Source organism: Meriones unguiculatus, chromosome 15 (assembly GCF_030254825.1).
Source record: "Meriones unguiculatus strain TT.TT164.6M chromosome 15, Bangor_MerUng_6.1, whole genome shotgun sequence".
In the NCBI taxonomy this organism is placed as follows: domain Eukaryota; kingdom Metazoa; phylum Chordata; class Mammalia; order Rodentia; family Muridae; genus Meriones; species Meriones unguiculatus.
The window spans coordinates 1,158,857-1,173,891 of record NC_083362.1 but is presented as its reverse complement, the minus strand read 5'-3'; the positions used below and the strand labels follow the sequence as shown (position 1 = coordinate 1,173,891).

General features: G+C 60.3%; 1 protein-coding gene across 1 annotated transcript in view; it reads left to right on the top strand.

The window, feature by feature from the left end:
- Zan (zonadhesin) overlaps positions 1–15,035 on the top strand; it is a 135,750-nt gene that overhangs the window by 13,986 nt on the left and 106,729 nt on the right. Inside the window, exons 11-18 of the mRNA XM_060368598.1 lie at positions 226–552; positions 928–1,074; positions 1,602–1,873; positions 1,999–2,083; positions 2,383–8,166; positions 9,470–9,654; positions 13,703–13,844; positions 14,064–14,180. Coding sequence (XP_060224581.1) covers positions 226–552; positions 928–1,074; positions 1,602–1,873; positions 1,999–2,083; positions 2,383–8,166; positions 9,470–9,654; positions 13,703–13,844; positions 14,064–14,180 — 7,059 coding nt within the window. The remainder of the gene's footprint in view (positions 1–225; positions 553–927; positions 1,075–1,601; positions 1,874–1,998; positions 2,084–2,382; positions 8,167–9,469; positions 9,655–13,702; positions 13,845–14,063; positions 14,181–15,035) is intronic.

Below are 15,035 nucleotides of genomic sequence, written 5' to 3'. Positions count from 1 at the left end.
GGGGGTGGGGTGTGGTGTGGTGTGGTGTGGTGTGGTGTGTGGGGTGTGGTGTGGGGTGGGGTGGGGTGGGGTGGGGTGTGGGGTGGGGTGGGGTGGCTGTGGGGCAGGACGCGGGCGGGGTCAGGGGAGGCCCTGGCCTTCTTTTCCTAACCCGGGGACAGTACTCTCACTGGAGGGGAAAGGGCGTATCTGGGTCTCGGGTCAGGGCGGCGTCCACACGGTGAGGACCTGAGGCCGCGGGAGCGCCCAGCCTCGGGGAGGAGCCTGCACCCTTCCTGCGCGGTCCGGCCAGGGCCCGCCGGGGTGCGGCTCGTTCACACGGGCAGGCTGGGCGCCCTCCCCTCCGGGGCCTCCCGCCTCGTTCACACGGTCAGGCTGGGCCCCCGGGCCTGGCTCCCGTCTGCGGAGCGGCCGGCTGGGCCGGGTGCGGTCGTGGGCCGCCGGCTCACGCAGCCCTCCCGTCGTGCTCTCAGTTCATGCTGGTGGGTGTGTTCGGAGAGGAGCCGGAGCCGGCGGTGGCTGTGGACGCCATCAGCATCGCTCCCTGTTGGGGTGAGACAGAGCCTTGGGAACCCGGGCTAAGGAGGGCTGGGAGCGGCTGGGAGGGCGGGCGGGGGCGTGGCTAAGGAGGGCTGGGAGGGCGGGCGGGGGCGTGGCTGGGAGGGCGGGGACGTGGTGTGGCGGGGCGTGTTGAGGGCGTGGCGGGCAGGGGCGTGGCTTGGCGGGGTTTGGAGGGGGCGTGGTGTGGCGAGGCGTGGCGGGCAGGGGCGGGGTTTGGAGGGGGCGGGGCGGGCAGGGGCGTGGCGTGGTGGAGCGGGGCGGGGCGTGGCGGGGGCGGGGCGTGGTGGGGCGTGTTGAGGGCGTGGTGAGGCGGGACGGGCGCGGGGCGTGCCCATGGCTGAAGGTTTCCGTCCTTCCTCCGCCCAGAGCGCTTCCCCCAGTGCAACTTCGAGGACCGCGTCCACCCTTTCTGTGACTGGAACCACGTGTTCGGGGACGTGGGCCACTGGAGCTGGGGGAGTAAAAGTGTGCCGACGCCCATGTCGGGGCCGGGGAGGGACTTCCTGAACGGAGGTGAGGGGCGAGGCCCGGGGCGGCGCGGAGGGCCGTGGCGGGGCGGAGGGCCGTGGCGGGGCGGAGGGCCGTGGCGGGGCGGAGGGCCGTGGCGGGGCGGAGGGCCGTGGCGGGGTGGAGGGCCGTGGCGGGGCGGAGGGGCGGCGGGCCCCGGCGGAGGGGCGGAGGGCCGTGGCGGGGCGGAGGGCCGTGGCGGGGCGGAGGGGCGGCAGGCCCCGGCGGAGGGGCGGAGGGCCGTGGTGGGGCGGAGGGGCGGTGGGCCCCGGCGGAGGGGCGGAGGGCCGTGGTGGGGCGGAGGGGCGGCAGGCCCCGGCGGAGGGGCGGAGGGCCGTGGTGGGGCGGAGGGGCGGTGGGCCCCGGCGGAGGGGCAGCGGGCCCCGGCGGAGGGCCGTGGCGGGGCGGAGGGGCGGCGGGCCCCGGCGGAGGGCCGTGGCGGGGCGGAGGGGCGGTGGGCCGCGGCGGAGGGGCGGTGGGCCCCGGCCCCGCAGGCCTGTCCGGCCCCGCCACTCTGGCCCCGCCGCCCGCAGGGAACCACTACATTTACTTCGACTTGGTGAAGCTGTCGCGGCCGGGGCAGTCGGCCAAGCTGGTGAGCCCGCCCTTCTGCGCGCCCGGCGACGTCTGCGTGCAGTTCTCCTACCACATGTACGGGCTGGGCCAGGGCACGGCGCTCGAGCTGCTGCTGGGCAGCCCGGCGGGCAGCGCGCCCGTGCCGCTGTGGAGGCGCGAGGGCTCGCAGAGCGCCGGCTGGGTGGACAGCTCCGTCACCGTCCACAGGGGGCACCCGCAGCCCATGCAGGTGAGGGCCGCGCGGCGGCGCCCGGGCCTCGACGGGCTCTGGGGCGTGGGCGGAGCGCGGCGAGGGTGGCTTCCGTTCCCGAGGCGCCAGCGCGGCCTCTGCTCTCCTCTCCTCTCCGCCCTCAGCTCATCTTCGAGGCCATCCGGGGCACCAGCACCGCTTTCGTGGTCGCCGTGAACTTCATCCTCATCACTCACGGACCGTGCCGGGGTAGGTGCCCGTCGCCCACTGGCCTCACGGCTGCCCGCTGCCCACCAGAGGACTCGGGCGAGCGCCTCCACGCCGAGGCGCCCCGCCCCCGTCACGTGTTATTCCTGTGCCTGGTGCCGGGACAGATGAGTGCTGGGAGCTCTGCCGCTTGAGTAGGTGAAGGTTGGCACCGGAAGCAGAACCCGAGATGGCCAGGGTCCCCCCGGAGCCCACCCACTCCTACTGAGACACCGCTGCAGACGGAGACCTCTTCGGGTCCTGCTGGCCCTTCTGAAACTCCTGTCTCTGTCTCCCCACAGACCACCATGTCGTGCCTACAGAAGCAAGCACTGTTGCCATAGAAATGGCTGTCACTCACACTGACGTGACCGGCTTCCACCACCAGGAGATAAATGTCCCCCATGAGGGGACCAGCTACCACCATGAGAGGATAATTGTCCCCCATGAGAGGACCAGCGTCCACCATGAGGAGATAATTGTCCCCCATGAGGAGACCAGCATTCACCATAAGGAGATAATTGTCTCCCATGATGGGACCACAGTCTACCATGAAGGGACCAGCGTCCACCATGGGGAGATAATTGTCCCCCATGAGGAGACCAGCATCCACCATGAGGAGACCAGCATTCCCCATGAGGAGACCACTGTCCACCATGGGGAGACCAGCATCCACCATGAGGAGAGCAACATCCCCCATGAGGGGACCAGCATCCACCATGAGATAATTGTCCCCCATGATAGGACCACAGTCTACCATGAGGGGACCAGCATCCACCATGAGATAATTGTCCCCCATGATAGGACCACAGTCTACCATGAGGGGACCAGCATCCACCATGAGGAGATAATTTTTCCCCATGAGGAGACAAGTGTCCACCATGAGACCAGCATCCCCCATGAGGAGACCAGCATCCCCCATGAGGAGGCTGCTGTCCACCATGAGACCAGTGTCCCCCATGAGGAGACCAGCATCCCCCATGAGGAGACCAGTGTCCACCATGAGGAGATAATTGTCCCTCATGAGGAGACCAGTGTCCACCATGAGGAGATAATTGTCCCTCATGAGGAGACCAGTGTCCACCATGAGGAGAGCAACATCCCCCATGAGGAGACCAGTGTCCACCATGAGACCAGCATCCCCCATGAGGAGACCAGTATCCCCCATGAGGAGGCCACTGTCCACCATGAGGAGGCCACTGTTCACCATGAGGAGACCACCACCCACCATGAGGAGACCAGCATCCCCTATAAGGGGACCAGCGTCCACCATGAGGAGATAATTTTTCCCCATGAGGAGAGCAGCATCCACCATGAGAAGGGCAGCTTCCCCCATGAGGAGACCAGCATCCCCCATGAGAAGACCAGCGTCCACCATGAGGAGACCAGCATCCCCCATGAGAAGACCAGCGTCCACCATGAGGAGACCAGCATCCCCCATGAGGAGACCAGTATCCCCCATGAGGAGGCCACTGTCCACCATGAGGAGGCCACTATCCACCATGAGAAGGGCAGCTTCCCCCATGAGGAGACCAGCGTCCACCATGAGATAATTGTCCCTCATGAGGAGGCCAGCGTCCACCATGAGAAGGGCAGCTTCCCCCATGAGGAGACCAGCATCCACCATGAGGAGACCAGCATCCCCCATGAGAAGACCAGCGTCCACCATGAGGAGACCAGCATCCCCCATGAGGAAACCAGCGTCCACCATGAGGAGATAATTGTCCCTCATGAGGAGACCAGCTTCCCCCATGAGGAGACCAGTGTCCACCATGAGGAGACCAGCACCCCCCATGAGGAGACCAGCGTCCACCATGAGGAGATAATTATCCCCCATGAGGAGACCAGCATCCACCATGAGGAGACCAGCATACCCCATGAGGAGACCAGCATCCACCATGAGGAGAGCAACATCCCCCATGAGGAGACCAGCATTCCCCATGAGGAGAGCAGTGTCCCCCATGAGGAGACAACTGTCACCCCTGAGGAGACCAACATCCCCTATGAGGAGACCAGCGTCTACCATGGGGAGACTACTGTCTCCCATGAGATCACTATCCACCGTGAAGAGACCACCATCCCCCATGAGGAGATCACCATCCCCCATGAGGATATCACCATCCACCAAGAGGAGACCACTGTCCCCCATGAGGAGACCAGCATCCACCATGGGGAGACCAGCATCCCCCATGAGGAGACCACTGTCCCCCATAAGGAGACCAGCGTCCATCATGAGGAGACCAGCATCCCCCATGAGGAGATCACCGTCCATCACGAGACCACCATCCACCATGAGACCACTGTCCACCATGAGGAGACCAGCATCCTCCATGAGGAGACCACTGTTTCCCATGAGACCACTGTCCACCATGAGACCACTGTCCACCGTGAGGAGACCAGCATCCCCCATGAGACCACTGTCCCCCATGAGGAGACTAGCATCCCCTATGAAGATACTAGCATTCACCATGAGGAGACCACTGTCCCCCATGAGACCAGCATACACAATGAAGAGACCAGCATCCCTCATGAGGAGACCACCATCCACCATGAGACCACTGTCCACCATGAGATCACCATACACAATGAGGAGACCAGCATCCCCTATGAGGAGACCACTGTCCACCATGAGGAGACCAGTGTCCCCCATGAGGAGACCAGCATTCCCCATGAGGAGACCACTGTCCACCATGAGGAGACCAGCATCCCCTATGAGGAGACCACTCTCCACCATGAGGAGACCAGCATCCCCTATGAGGAGACCACTGTTCACCATGAGGAGACCACCATCCCCTATGAGGAGACCACTGTCCACCATGAGGAGACCACCATCCCCTATGAGGAGACCACTGTCCACCATGAGGAGACCAGCATTCCCCATGAGGAGACCACTGTCCACCATGAGGAGACCAGCATTCCCCATGAGGAGACCACTCTCCACCATGAGGAGACCACTGTCCCCCATGAGGAGACCAGCATCCCTCATGAGGAGACCACTGTCCACCATGAGGAGACCAGCATTCCCCATGAGGAGACCACTGTCCCCCATGAGGAGACCAGCATTCCCCATGAGGAGACCACTGTCCCCCATGAGGAGACGAGCATCCCTCATGAGGAGACCACTGTCCACCATGAGGAGACTACTGTCCCCCATGAGGAGACCAGTGTCCACTATGAGGAGACCACTGTCCCCCATGAGGAGACCAGTGTCCACTATGAGGAGACCACCATCCCCCATGAGGAGACCAGTGTCCACTATGAGGAGACCACTGTCCCCCATGAGGAGACCAGTGTCCACTATGAGGAGACCACTGTCCCCCATGAGGAGACCACCATACCCCATGAGGAGACCAGCATCCCTCATGAGGAGACCACTGTCCACCATGAGGAGACCAGTGTCCACTATGAGGAGACTACTGTATCCCATGAGGAGACCAGCGTCCCTCATGAGGAGACCACTGTCCACCATGAGGAGACCACCATCCCTCATGAGGAGAGCACTGTCCCCCATGAGGAGACCAGTGTCCACTATGAGGAGACCACTGTCCCCCACGAGGAGACCAGTGTCCACTATGAGGAGACCACTGTCCCCCACGAGGAGACCAGCATCCATCATGAGGAGACCACCATACCCCATGAGGAGACCAGCATCCCCCATGAGGAGACCACCATCCCCCATGAGGAGACCAGTGTCCACTATGAGGAGACCAGTGTCCACTATGAGGAGACCACTGTCCCCCATGAGGAGACCACCATTCCCCATGAGGAGACCAGCATCCACCATGAGGAGACCACCATCCCCCATGAGGAGACCAGCATCCACCATGAGGAGACCACCGTCCCCCATGAGGAGACCAGCATCCACCATGAGGAGAGCAGTGTCCCCCATGAGGAAACCAACGTCCACTATGAGGGGACCACTGTCCCCCACGAGGAGACCACCATCCCCCATGAGGAGACCACTGTCCACCATGAGGAGACCAGCATCCACCGTGAGACCACTGTCCACCATGAGACCACTGTCCGCCATGAAGAGATCAGCATACCACATGAGGAGACCAGCATACCCCATGGGGAGACCACCATCCCCCATGAGGAGACCAGTGTCCCCCATGAGGAGACCAACGTCCCCCATGAGGAGACCAGTGTCCACCACGAGGAGACCAGTGATCACCGTGAGGAGATCAGCGACTACCACGAGGGGACCAGTGATCACCATGAGGAGACCAGCATCCCCCACGAGGAGACCAGTGTACCCCATGAGGAGATCAGCGACCACCACGAGGGGACCAGCATCCACCACGAGGAGACCAGTGTACCCCACGAGGAGATCAGCGACCACCACGAGGGGACCAGCATCCACCACGAGACCAGTGTACCCCACGAGGAGATCAGCGACCACCACGAGGGGACCAGCATCCACCACGAGGAGACCAGTGTACCCCACGAGGAGATCAGCGACCACCACGAGGAGACCAGTGATCACCATGAGGAGACCAGCGACCACCATGAGGGGACCAGTGACCACCATGAGACCAGCGTTCCCCATGAGACCAGTGACCACCACGAGGAGACCAGCATCCACCATGAGGAGATCACTGTCCCCCATGAGGAGACCACTGTCCACCATGAGACCAGCGTCCACCATGAGGAGACTAGCATCCACCATGAAGAGCCCAGCGTTCCCCATGAGGAGACCAGTGTCCACCATGAAGAGCCCAGCGTTTCCCATGAAGAGGCCAGTGTCCACCACGAGGAGACCAGCATACCCCATGAGGAGGCCACTGTCCACCACGAGGAGACCAGCGTTCCCCATGAGGAGACCAGTGTCCACCATGAGGAGACCAGTGTTCCCCATGAAGAGGCCAGTGTCCACCATGAGGAGACCAGCATTCCCCATGAGGAGACCAGTGTTCACCACGAGGAGACCAGCATTCCCCATGAGGAGACCAGTGTCCACCACGAGGAGACCAGCATTCCCCATGAGGAGGCCAGTGTCCACCATGAGACCAGCATTCCCCATGAAGAGGCCAGTGTCCACCATGAAGAGCCCAGCATTTCCCATGAGGAGACCAGTGTCCACCATGAGGAGACCAGTGTCCACCATGAAGAGCCCAGCATTCCCCATGAGGAGACCAGTGTCCACCATGAGGAGACCAGCATTCCCCATGAAGAGGCCAGTGTCCACCATGAGGAGACCAGCATTCCCCATGAAGAGGCCAGTGTCCACCATGAAGAGCCCAGCATTCCCCACGAGGAGACCAGCATCCACCATGAAGAGCCCAGCATTCCCCATGAGGAGAGCAGTGTCCACCATGAGGAGACCAGTGTCTACCATGAGGAGGCCAGTGTTACCCATGAGGAGGCCAGCGTCCCCCATGAGGAGGCTAGTGTCCATCATGAGGAGACCAGCATCCCCCATGAGGAAACCAGCGTCCACCATGAGGAGCCCAGCGCTCCCCATGAGGAGACCAGCGTCCACCATGAAGAGCCCAGCATTCCCCATGAGGAGACCAGTGTCAACCATGAGGAGGCCAACGTCCCCCATGAGGAGGGCAGCTTCCCCCATGAGGAGGCCAGCGTCTCCCATGAGGAGACCAGCGTCCCCCATGGGGAGACCACCATCCACCCTGAGGAGGCCAGCGTTACCCATGGGGAGACCACTGTCCACTCTGAGGAGACCAGCGTCTATTCTGAGGAGACCACCATCCACCCTGAGGAGACCACCGTCCACCATGAGGAGACCACCGTCCACCATGAGGAGACCACCGTCCACCATGAGGAGACCACCGTCCACCATGAGGAGACCACTGTCCATCATGAGGAGACCACTGTCCCCCATGAGGAGACCACTGTCCACCATGAGGAGACTACCAGCTCTACAGAAGCCACCATTGCCACCACAGCAGTCACCACTGCCCACATGGACACGGCTACTGTGTTTCTTGAAGAGACCAGCATCCATCATGAGGAGACCACTACCCCTATAGAAATGATCACTGTCCCTCCTGAGGAGATCAGCAACCCTCATGAGACCACTCTCATCAGGGAACCATCTAGTGCCCTCATTAAAGAGTCTACCAAAGGTAAGCCAGCCTGGCCAGTCCCTCCATTCTCACCCATTGGAGCAAGCCTTCCACAGGCTCCAGGTGTGACTCTGTCTCAGGGCTTTCCACCACAGGCATGAGGGGGCGGAGGCAGGTAGAACCTGGAGAGAGGGGAGGGGAGGAGGTGGCTTTTAAAATTCCTCACACATTCCACACCCCTGTCTCCAACCTGCACTGCCTCCTCCCTAGGCACTCCTCCTTTCAGCAAAGGGCAGGCCTCCCGGGGACTCCACACAGGCGCTCACATCAAGGTGCAGTACAACTAGGCGCCTCCCCTCAGGTCAAGGCTCGGCTCGACCAGGTGGGAGGACAAGGGTCCCCCCAAAAGGCAAAGTGTCAGCAGCAGCCCCTGTTCCCCCTGCTAAGAGCCCCATAGAAACCTACACGCGACTGCACTGTGCACACAGAGGGCCCAGGTTAGACCCAGGCAGGCGCCCTGCTCAGCGCTTCGGCCTCAGGGAGCCCTCACGCGAGTCCAGGCTGGCTGGTCCTGGGGCTTTCTTTGTGGTGTCCTTGTCCCTCTGGCTCACAGATCAGGGCCACTGGAGAGGCCTCATCCAATAGGCAGAGTGCTGGGGTCCTGCTGCCCATGGGGAGGAAGCAGTGAGGAGGCGGGTTCTCAGCGAAGACCCCTCAGCCGGAGCACAGGGCCACCAGCCAAAGCCACCCCTGACCCTAACCCTGAGCTCCGCTCAGCCGCCTTCCCCTCTTGGCTTTCTTCTCCTCACTCCACTCCCTTTTCTACCTCCCTCCCTTTGTCTTTTCTTTCTGTTTTCATACATAGCCCAGGCTAGCCTCAAGCTGCTGTCTTTTCGCCTTGTTCTCCAGAGTACCAGCAGCACCACCACATGTGACCCTGACCTGAACCCGTTGTACCTGTGAGATGTGTACGCCAGCACAGTGTCTTCAGGGTTCACCCTTTAGAACATTGCTCACAACTTTCTTTTTTTTTTTTTTTATTTTTATTTTGAGACATTGAGGCAAGGCTCTGGTCTCAAATTTACTATGGCGCTCGTCTTGAACTCGTGGCAGCTTTCCTATCTCAGCCTCCTTTCTCTTCCTCCTCGTTCTCCTCCTTGTCCTCCTCGTCCTCCTAGTCCTCCTCGTCCTCCTCGTCCTCCTCCTCTTCCTCATCCTTGTCCTCCTCCTCCTCCTTTACTTTTTAATGGCAGGATAAAAGCAGGCTTAGAAAAGAGTCTACGGTAGTGGAGAGACAGGGAGGCTTCTGGGGGAGGGGCAGCAGGGGAAGGGAGGCCTGACAGAGGCAGCGGTTCCCTTTCAGTGACCTGCCCTCCAGACGCCCACTACGAGTCCTGTGCGTGCCCTGCGTCCTGCGAAAGCCCTCGGCCCAGCTGCGAGCCCCCCTGCAGTCCCGGCTGCGTCTGCAACCCTGGGTACCTGTTCAGCAAGGATCAGTGCGTCAGCGCGGCTTCCTGCAACTGCCTCTACAACAACAAGTACTATAACGTGAGCGCCCACCAGAGGGGACACCGCCAGAACACATGGGTCCTGTGGCCCTGCTCTCTCTGTGAGAGGAGCTCAGAGAGGCCTGAGGAGCACTCTCAGTGGGAGAGCCCAGCATTCTGCACTGGCTCTGGTTTTGCAGTGCTGGGGAGGGAGCCAAGGGTCCCTTGAGTGCTAGGGACGTACTCTGCTAAAGATCCAAACTCCTAACTCTTCTCTAAGGAATTTGGAGCAGGCACACTACCATGGAGCAATGAACATGGCCCCTCACTGGGGGACTCTAGGCAGGTGACCACTGAGCCACACCCAGCCCCTCACTGGGGGACTCTAGGCAGGTGACCACTGAGCCACACCCAGCCCCTCACTGGGGGACTCTAGGCAGGTGACCACTGAGCCACACCTCAGCCCCTCACTGGGGGATTCTAGACAGGTGACCACTGAGCCACACCCCAGCCCCTCACTGGGGGACTCTAGGCAGGTGACCACTGAGCCACACCCCAGCCCCTCACTGGGGGACTCTAGGCAGGGGCTCTACCACTGAGCCATACCCAGCCCAGAACTGGCTGTATTCCAGAGCTCAGTAGTTGTGTATGGATGGTGGCTGGAAGAACAGACAGATCTAGAGTCAGGTGGCAGAGCTTGAACCTGGTTGCAGCACTCATTGTCTTCATGGCCTTTGGAAATTTTGTTTTCTTGGCTATAAGAATATGCACAATAATTCTGGGAGGTGTTGGTACACACCTTTGATCCCAGCACTCAGGAGGCAGAGGCAGGTGAAGCTCTGAGTTCGAGGCCAGCCTGGTCTACAGAGCAAGTTCCATACAGCCAGGGCTACACAGAGAGACCCTCACTTAAAAAAAAAACAAAAAAACAACCAACCAAATAAATAAAATAATGTGCATAATAAGACCTACTTTTTTATTTAGTTCGTTTTTCCATATAGTTTCATATGTTCCAGATGAACCTTCAGCTGACTATGTAGCTGAGGGTGACCTTGAATTTCTGACCCTTCTGCCTCCACCTCCCAAGTGTTGGGTAACAGGTGTCTGGTTATGCAGTGCTAAGCAATGAACCTAGGATTTTGTGCATGTTGGACAGCTCTCTAGTAACCGAGCTACACATAGCCCTCATCCACCCCTCCTCCTCCTTACCCCCTCCTCCTCTTCCTCCCTATTTCAGTTCCAGCAAGAAGAGGGAAGATTACTGCATCTTGTTGTTGTTGTCCTGAACAGAGTGTTTCTCCCTAGTCCAGGCTGGCCTGGAGCTCACTTTGTAGCCCAGGCTGGTCACAGGCTTGTGTAGATTTTCCTGTCTAGGTCTTCCAAATGCTGGGATTTCAGGTATGAGGTCCCTTGCTTGGCTTTTGTAAGACTCTGTAAAGTTAGATGTGCTGAAACACACCTGTGATCCTAACACTGGAGAGATGGAGACAGGAAGATCAGGTGTTCAAGATCATCCTCAGCTATCGGTGGGAATTCAAGGCTAGGCTGGGCTACATGAGGCGCTGTCATAAATAACAAAACCAAACTGAAACTTTTTTTTTTTTTTTGAGGGGGACATTGAAGACAGGGCTTCTCTGCGTAGCTTTGGCTGTCCTGGACTCACTCTGTAGACGAAGCTGGCCTCGAGTTGCAGAGACCTGCCTGCCTCTGCCTCCTGAGCCCTGATTTGGGGGTGGGGGCTCCGGATGTTTTGGTTTCATTTCTGTTGCTCTGATAAAATACCGAAACAAAAAGCAAATTTGGGTCGGGGAGGATTTCTTTCAGCTCACAATTCCAAGTGACAGCCCATCACTGGAAGGAAATCAAGGCAGCAGGAATATAAGACTTTAAGTCCTACCTAGTCAAGAACACAGGCAGACCAGGGCATGCAGGCCTGGCAGGCTGCTGGCTTTTTCTACATCACACAGCTCAGGCCCAAGCCAGAGAACGGTGCCCTACATTCTCGAGATGTCATCTTCCCACATCAAGAGGCCATAAGACAAGTCCCCAGGCTAAGTTAGTGTAGACAGCACCCCTGTGAGACCCTTCCTGGGGATTTTGGGTATCAAGTTGCCAGTGAAGATCAGATCCTACCATATACCAATGACTTAACACATGCTCGGGGCTGTTATGACGCTGTCATCATAAACACATGCAGCTATCAATCAAAAATGCTCACAATGGGCCAGGGGTGGGGGCACACACCTTTAATCTCAGCACTTGTGAGGCAGAGGCAGGCAGATCTCGGTGAGTTCAAGGCCAGCCTGGTGCATATGGTGAGCTTAGGGCCAGCTTGGTCTACACAGTGACACCTTATCTCATGTTAAATAGGAACAAAACAAAACACATCAAAAAGTGTGTTAAGCAAAGTATATGTAACTGCAGCAGTTGGAAGGCAGAGGCAGTGAAGGGAGGCAGTGAAGGGAGGCAGTGGGGGGAGGCAGTGAAGGGAGGCAGTGGACTGTGGCAGTGAAGGGAGGCAGTGGACTGTGGCAGTGGATGGAGGCAGTGAAGGGAGGCAGTGAAGGGAGGCAGTGGACTGTGGCAGTGAAGGGAGGCAGTGGACTGTGGCAGTGAAGGGAGGCAGTGGACTGTGGCAGTGGATGGAGGCAGTGAAGGGAGGCAGTGAAGGGAGGCAGTGGACTGTGGCAGTGAAGGGAGGCAGTGGACTGTGGCAGTGGAGGGAGGCAGTGGACTGTGGCAGTGGAGGGAGGCAGTGGACTGTGGCAGTGGATGGAGGCAGTGAAGGGAGGCAGTGGACTGTGGCAGTGAAGGGAGGCAGTGGACTGTGGCAGTGGAGGGAGGCAGTGGACTGTGGCAGTGGAGGGAGGCAGTGGACTGTGGCAGTGGATGGAGGCAGTGGATGGAGGCAGTGAAGGGAGGCAGTGGACTGTGGCAGTGAAGGGAGGCAGTGGACTGTGGCAGTGGATGGAGGCAGTGGATGGAGGCAGTGAAGGGAGGCAGTGGACTGTGGCAGTGAAGGGAGGCAGTGGGGAGAGGCAGTGGAGGAAGGCAGTGGGGGGAGGCAGTGGAGGGAGGCAGTGGGGAGAGGCAGTGGAGGAAGGCAGTGGGGGGAGGCAGTGGAGGGAGGCAGTGGGGGGAGGCAGTGGAGGGAGGCAGTGGGGGGAGGCAGTGGGGGGAGGGAAGCAGTGGGGAGAGGCAGTGGAGGGAGGCAGTGGGGGGAGGCAGTGGAGGGAGGCAGTGAAGGGAGGCAGTGGGGGGAGGGAAGCAGTGGGGAGAGGCAGTGGAGGGAGGCAGTGGACTGTGGCAGTGAAGGGAGGCAGTGGACTGTGGCCATTGATTATGGCAGTGGAGGGAGGCAGTGGGGGGGAGGCAGTGGGGGGAGGCAGTGGGGGGAGGCAGTGGAGGGAGGCAGTGGGGGGAGGCAGTGAAGGGAGGCAGTGGGGGAGGCAGTGGGGGGAGGCAGTGGGGGGAGGCAGTGGGGGAGGCAGTGGGGGGAGGCAGTGGGGGGAGGCAGTGGAGGGAGGCAGTGGGGGGAGGCAGTGAAGGGAGGCAGTGGGGGAGGCAGTGGGGGGAGGCAGTGGGGGGAGGCAGTGGAGGGAGGCAGTGGACTATGGCAGTGGGGGAAGCAGTGGGGGGAGGCAGTGGAGGGAGGCAGTGGACTATGGCAGTGGGGGAAGCAGTGGGGGGAGGCAGTGGAGGGAGGCAGTGGACTGTGGCAGTGGGGGGAGGCAGTGGACTATGGTAGTGGGGGGAGGCAGTGGAGGGAGGCAGTGGGGGGAGGCAGTGGACTGTGGCAGTGGAGGGAGGCAGTGGGGGGAGGCAGTGGACTGTGGCAGTGGAGGGAGGCAGTGGACTGTGGCAGTGGAGGGAGGCAGTGGACTGTGGCAGTGGAGGGAGGCAGTGCAGTGCAGTGCTTTGCCTTGGTCTGAGCCTGGATCATCAGGTCAATCCCCGAGACCCACATGGGGACAGAGAGAACAGAGCCCTGAAGGAAGCTGTCCTCTGAGCTTCCACACTGTGCCGTGGCCCCCACACATACATACATGCGCGCAAACACACACACACACACACCTGAGAACTGTGACGCTGTGACTCTCTGCCCTCAGCCCGGGGAAGAATGGTTCAGCCCCAACTGCACAGAACGGTGCCGCTGCTTGCCTGGCAGCCGGTTGGAGTGCCAGATCTCGCAGTGCGCGACGCACACAGTGTGCCAGCTCAAGAACGGCCAGTATGAGTGTGAGCCCTACGGTAAGCGCCGCCCTCTGCCGTGGGAGTGGGCATGTGGGTGGGTGCTTGAGAGCCACGCCCCAGCCGAAGAGCTGCGTGTGTGAGCGGATGGCTCTCATGGCTGCCACTCGCCAGGGTCCCAGGTCTGTCCTGGGCATGGCCCCGGGCGGGAGCCAGGCTGTGGGTCCGGCCAGGTGGGCACCGGAAGCAGCCTCCTGTCTCCACGCCCTTCTCTGGCAGGTAGCGCCACCTGCCTGGCCTACGGGGACGTTCACTTTGTCACCTTTGATGAGAAGCACATTAGCTTCATGGGGACATGTACCTATATCTTGACCCAAACCTGCGACAACTCCACAGGTAAGAGACGGGAGCTGCACGCGGGGTGGGGGTAGGGGCTGAGATGGTTCAGTGGATGTGAGGCCTGGTGACACAGTAGTCTTAGACAGGCCTGGTGGCGGATGGCAAAGAGGCTGTGGAGCCGCGGCTGGGGCGTGCCCACGCACTGGCGGCACTGTCAGGCCAGCATCCTGGGCACATGCATCGGAGATCAGTTGTCGCAGACGGCTGTCCTGGAAGAGTGACAGTTACTGCAAAGGGGACTCTTGCTGGGGCGTGGGCCCAGCACAGTGCTGGCTTACCGGCTCCCGTCCCCAGAGCCTCATTAACCAGGTGTGGAGTGCACGCTCACCCTGTCAGGACTGGGCGGCTGGCGGCAAGAGGATCTGGAGTTCAAGGTCATCTCAGCTACATAGGGTTTGAGGCTAGCCTGGGCTACATGAGGCCTTGTCTCACAGAAAAGGGTGAGGAGGACTCATGAATGAACATGATCGCCTGAAGATGTCCCAGTCCATGGGGGAGATAGCCAATCATAGTAGACTATCAGGCCACATCCCTTTTCATTTGGGTTCTGAGTCCCTTACCGGGTCTTGGGGTTATATTGCTCCAAAGTGCCAAGTTGGATGCCACCACCAACAGGGTCTCAGAAAGCAGAGGATGGGGTCATGTGTGCTTTTAATTCCAGTACTCTGCAGGCTGAGGCAGGAAGACTGAGCTTCAGCTTTCAATACATTGTAACACTCTCCCAAAATCAACAGGGGCTGGGGGTGTGGCCCCATTGGTTAAGAGCTTATCAGCACACACAAAGCCCCGCATCCATCCCCAGCACCACATAGCCTGGACATGGTAGCCACTGTTTATAATCCAGGTGCTGGG